Raw genomic sequence first — 6,000 nt, forward strand, 5'->3', positions numbered from 1 at the left:
GTAGGTAGTGTCACCACTTCCTAATATAGGAGACACTGAAGGAAGAACATGTTTGGCCTGAGCATAGACAGAGTTCCCTTCTAGACATTTTAGTTTAAAGTCTTCCAGGTGGGCATGTCAGATAGGCAGTTCAGTACATGAGTCTGGAGCTCATAAGAGAGACCATCATTGTTATTACATGTGGGTCTGTCTTTGACCTGCTCACCTACAAGAGCCATATTGGATGGGAAAGAGTCAAGTCTTTCCAGGGGTTGCTTTCTCTAGTGGATGTGGAAATGTTTCTTTTAGGCTCTCCTGAGACTCAAACTCTTAGCCAGATTGTGAATTCATTCTTAACACATGCTAGAGTATTCCAAAATGGTAGCTTGCTTTGTAGTCCACATCTGTAACTGATTGGACAACTTGGCTTTCCAATTTGGTGTAGCCTACAAGCAGAAACAAATGCATAGCATGGATTTTTATTCACCCCATAAGTACTTAAAGGTAGCATTGGCCACTTTGCTGTGCTGTCAAAGATCAAGTAACTAAATGATCTTATATTGAAGATGACACGGATAATGCTTTGGATCAAATTGCTACTAGCATCTAGGACAAGGAAGCAAACTCAAGGATCAGCATCCTCTTCATATTTTACAGAATAAAGTTACATGTTTGTGGAGGAAGGCCATTTGCTTTTACGGAAGGAGAAGTACACAGGCAAATCTCCTGGGAGACATGTTCAAACATAAAATTTCTTTTGGAAGTTTAAACAAAATCATCTTTAGTAAATTTTCCAATTAGTTTCCCTTGCTAAGGCTCTTCTTAGGGCTCCCACAAGCATCCTACAGGGCTATTTAAAGAAGGCAGGGAAGCGATTTCTTAAGGCTCAGGACCAGGATCTGATAGAAGTTCGAAGTTGGTGCCCCCATAACTGTGCAGGATTCAGACCTCAGAGGTTTCTAGACTGTTTGGTACCACAACTTTGATTCAGTGGCTCAGTTGCTTGTCCTCTCTAAGGACAGGTTCCACTAAAAGTTCTAGCACAGAATAGACTTGGTAGCATCAACTCAAAATGCTAGCTCTAGAGATAGTTCTTCTTCTTCTTCTTCTTAGAGTAGTTTCCATTATTCTCAGAGAGTGCTTACGAATTGGGCTGTGAACCTCAGGGTCAGCACTTCGAAACTACCAGCTGTTCTGCGGGAGAAAGATGAGGCTTTCTGCTCCTGTAAAGATTTACAGCCTCAGAAACCCTGTACAGTGTCGCTATGAGTCGGAACCGACTCCACGGCCCATAACAACAACAAGAACTCAATCTTAGATCCAGAACCACCAGATAAAGGGAATTAAGAAATGGAGGTATACTTCCTTATACACTCTTGTTGGCAGGGAATTTGCTTTTACTTCAAGAATTACCCTGGAAACTTTTCAAATGTATAAAGATTTGCTTTCTGTGCTTGGAGTATGTGAGGGTTAATGTGAGTGTGTGTTTCTATAATTTCTTTTGAAGCTGAGGTTTTAAAACTGCGATTTCACAAAACATTTCTCGAGCCTTACAATACAAAAGGCATCATCTGTTTGCAGACTGTCTGGAAGCATCCCCCTGATGTCCACTGTTCTGTTTCAGGAATTCTGACAAGGGCGTGGAGGTTGCCTTCCTCGGTACTCGCACCGGCCTCTCGAGAATCAATCTGTTTGTTGGTGCTGAGCAGCTCACCAATCAGTAAGTAGGAGGGCTCCTCAGCAGGAGAGCAACACGTTCCCAAAATGGTATGTTCAAAGGGAAGCTGACTTCTTTTCTCGATCCCACCATTGGTAGAAACAAAATTCAGGCCACCCCAGCCTGTTGACATGCCTCCTCTCTGTTCTACCACGGGGGCCCCAGCGTGTGTGTCCACCTGCCTGTTGGCCCTTCCACAGCCCTTTGTTCCTCACACATGTTGGCTTCTGTCCACCGTCCTGGAGTCCTCTCCCACTCTGGTGAGTCATCTCAGAGCTCCAGAGATGGTGTGGCTGCTGGAGGAGCAGCCAGAGAAAGGGCAGCCCCTGGTCTCCTGACAGATGGCTTCAGGGCATTTGGCTGTTCCAGAGCTCGGCTGAGGAATCCTTCCTTGCCTGTCTCAGAGTCAGCGTTTCAAGTCTGTTGTTGGTTTGTTCATTTATGTTTTAATGCTTCTGCCTTTAGCCTGAGGCACTGCAGAGCCGCACCCCCCCAGGATGGGCATTCTGGATTCACTCAGTTTGACTGCTTTGTGCCTCCTGGGCCACCAGGGCAGAGTGTTTCTGAGACCAGTACCCCGGTGCTCTATAAACCGCTGCTCACTCACAAGGTCTGCAGAGAGCCTTTAAGCCACCAAAGTGTTGTTGGCCAAAAGCTGCTAGATGGTCTGGGAAGTCTTGCTTCAGCCAAATAATTTGTTTTCTTCCTTTTTTTTTTTTAACCCCCTCAAGTAATAGACACAAATAGGCAGGGGACAAGTGGAATCTGAAAATGCAGGAAGTTCAAGTGTGGTTTACAAATATGTGTATGAGAGTCTAGAGGTTACCACAGAATCTCAGGTGCTCTGGCTTTCAGGGTACCTGGGGGGTGAAGAGCCAAGCCATGGGGTAGTACCAGTCAACTCCAAGCTCAACAGTGCTGCTTGCCTTTTAGATGAGACCTAACCCCAAACATTGCCAACCAAGCCTTGTTTTCCCTTTAGGGAAATCCTACTTATACATGTTTTTAGGGACTGGCTTTAAGTCTCATTCCATAACTTTGTCTTCCTCAGCATATCACATATGTCATTTATGAATTTAACTATAATTGTGACCTGGTTTTTTTTAAAAGCCAACTTTAACCCTTGGTCATTCTTTCCAGTGGGCAAGTTCCTTGGAAAGACTAGAAGTGTCTAGATATATATTGCCTTCTGTTTTTAGGATTCAGAGAGGCTAATTGATTTTCTAATGCTCAAAGAGGAAGGTTCTTGCTGGTAGTGAGTAAAGCAAACAAATAAGAAAATTGATAACAGCTTAACGTGGCACCTTGCTGGTCTGATATCGCGGTTACTGTTATGTATTTGAAAGATGCTAAGAGTGCACTTGGGAATACTTGGAGTGTGCCTGGCTCATCCTTTACTCCGCTCATCTGAAAACTGGGGCAGTGATCTCCCTGGGTTATTTTGAGAAGCAAAAGTAAAAATAAGGAGGTTGTAAAACTGCTTGGGAAACTCAAAATACCTGTAACTTCTATTCACTGTGACTTCATCCTGGGCCAAAGTAGGAAACCTAAAAGGGCCATGCCGACTTAGTGGGTAGCTGAATGGATGGATGATTCTCCTATCTGTAAGAAACTCACATCGTTCACTCATATAGAGGCACCTTGGCATCTTTTGTTTTAGGATCTTTTACCTATAGACAATAATGTCCCTTGTTCCTCCCAGTAAATGATGTTCACCGAGACCCAGATTTTTAAATACACTCTTTGCCAGAGTTAGAAGCTTTTAGAAATTCTGATTTTCTTTCTTTATCTCTCTCTCTCTCTTTCTGTTTTCACAAGGGAATACAAGGAAGAGCTCAAAGTATTGGAATTTGTACTTAGAATTAGCATGCATTCTCTGACCTTGCTCCTAGAGTACTAGATAATATAAAAGTTTCCACCCCAGAGTTAACTCACACTCTTCTCAGAATCCTACACTGAGATTTCAACTTTTATCCCCACCAACTATATTTAGAAATAGATCAATTCATAGTTCATGGCCTCAGGACAAGACCATCCTCTCCAGTACTAGCAATGTATTCATTGCCTTCAGTGTGGCTTCTTGTTTCACCACACATATGGCAACTGATGATATGAGTGTGGTTCATGCTCTCCTTTACAGTTCCAAATGTAAGAGATAACCACATCATTCCTTTCAGTTGGCCCAAAAGAATAAAAGAAATTCTTGGACTTTAATGCTCCATATGTGGCACTGTGGGTTAATGTGCCAGACTACAAAGCCATTTGAACTGCAAGGTCGGCTGTACAAGCTCACCAGCTGCTCCTGAGAAACCCTATACAGGGTTACTATGGGTTAGAATTGACTTGACGGCACTTAACAACAACAACAACAACAACAGACATTTATCTAGTGTATATAACACTTTCACATATAATATTAAATAATTCTTAATCACTTGTTAAGTATGGTGGTCTTAGTCCCATTTTGTAGATGTCTAAATAATGACTCAGACACTAAATTACTTGCTCAACGTAATCCACCTCTGCCCAGAATTTATACAGCCTCTCTTTACTTAATATCATCACATCCCTTGGTACCAAGAAGTATACTTCCATCTTTCCCAGAAAATTCTTTCTTCCTGAAGAATATTTTTGGGATCCTGCAGAGTCAGACCTCTCATGCCTGCTTCCTCCTGAATTACTGACTGATAGTTAGCATGTCCCTCTTAAGTTTCCCAGAAACCCAAGTGTTTCACATCGGCACCATTACTATTGAAGATCAAGTGTGGCAGGCTCCTTTTTGCTACCCCGGGTACCAGCATGGGCACCGCAACAGAGCACTGGACACTCAGATGTGTAATTTCAGACCTGCCAACCTCAAATCGTGAATGTCACTGTCAGTCTAAGCAAGGATCCCCTGTACCTTCTAACAAAGTTAGTAGCATAGCTACTGTGACTCTGGGGAACCAAGCTCCCAAGTGCCACCATTAAAGTCTGCATGAGAAAGGTGCATCCTTTCCTGTAATTATATGTTAATCACCCATGAACAGAACTTGTTGATGTTAAGTGCTGTTCAGTAGTTCTGACTCATAGCCAAACCACACATACCAGAACGAAACACTGCCCAATATTGCTTCCATTGTGTCAATCCATCTTGTTGGATATCTTCCTCTTTTTCACTGACTCTCTACCTTTCCAAGCATGATGTTCTTCTCCAGGGACTGGTGTCTCCTGATAAAATATTCAAAGAATGAGATGAGAAGTTTCAACATCTTCACTTCTAAGGAACCTTCTAGCAGTACTTCTTCCAAGACAGATTTGTTTATTCTTGAGGTAGTCCATGGTACTTTCCATATTCTTCATTAACACCATAATTCAAATGCATTGATTCTTCTCTGGCCTTCCTGATGCATTGTATAAAGCAATTGAAAATACCATGGCTTGGGTCAGGTGCACTTTAATCCTTAAACTGAGATCTTTGCCCTTTGACACTTTAAAGAAGTCTTTTACAGCAGATATGCCTAATGCAATACGTCATTTGATTTCTTATGGCTGCTTCCATGATCACTGATTGTGGATACAAGCAAATTGAAGTCTTTGACAACTTCAATCTTTTCTTCAAATATCATGATGTTATTTATTGTTCCAGATGTGAAGATTTTCATTTTCGTTACATTTTTTTACATTGAGATGCATTCCATACTGAAGACCTGTGATCTTTATCAGTAAATATTTCAAGTCCTCTTCACTATCACCAAGCAATGTGGTGTCATCTGAATGTTGCAGGTTGTTAATGAGTCTTCCTCGTAGCATTAATCCGGGTGCCATGCTCTTTATATAATGCAGTCTCTTAGATTATTCAATTAGAATACAGATTGAATAAGTATGGTGAAAGGATACAACCCTGGTACACACCTTTCCTCATTTTAAACCATTCAGTATCCCCTTCTTCTGTTCTATGTATAGGTTCCTCATGAGCACAGTAACGTGTTCTGGAATAGCTATTCTTTGCAGTGCTATCCATAATTTGTTATAATCCACACAGTCAACTGTTTTTGCATAGTCAATACATCACAAGTAAACATCTTTTTGGAATTCTGTGCTTTCAACCAAGATCCTTCTGACATCAGCAATGATATCCATTGGTCCACATCGTTTCTGACTCCAACTTGAATTCCTGGCAGCTCCCTGTTGATGTACTGCTGCAAATGTCTTTGAATACTTTTCAGCAAAATTTTACCTGCATGTGACATTAATGATATATGGCTTGATTATTTCTGCATTCTGTTGGTTCATCCTTCTTGGAATGGGCACAAATAGGATTT

At 41.7% G+C, this 6,000-nt stretch overlaps 1 protein-coding gene across 1 annotated transcript in view; it reads left to right on the top strand.

The window, feature by feature from the left end:
- CACNA2D3 (calcium channel, voltage-dependent, alpha 2/delta subunit 3) overlaps positions 1 to 6,000 on the top strand; it is a 1,461,104-nt gene that overhangs the window by 1,187,604 nt on the left and 267,500 nt on the right. Inside the window, exon 25 of the mRNA XM_006862056.1 lies at positions 1,604 to 1,699. Coding sequence (XP_006862118.1) covers positions 1,604 to 1,699 — 96 coding nt within the window. The remainder of the gene's footprint in view (positions 1 to 1,603; positions 1,700 to 6,000) is intronic.

This window comes from Chrysochloris asiatica, unplaced genomic scaffold (genome assembly GCF_000296735.1).
Source record: "Chrysochloris asiatica unplaced genomic scaffold, ChrAsi1.0 scaffold00046, whole genome shotgun sequence".
In the NCBI taxonomy this organism is placed as follows: Eukaryota; Metazoa; Chordata; class Mammalia; order Afrosoricida; family Chrysochloridae; genus Chrysochloris; species Chrysochloris asiatica.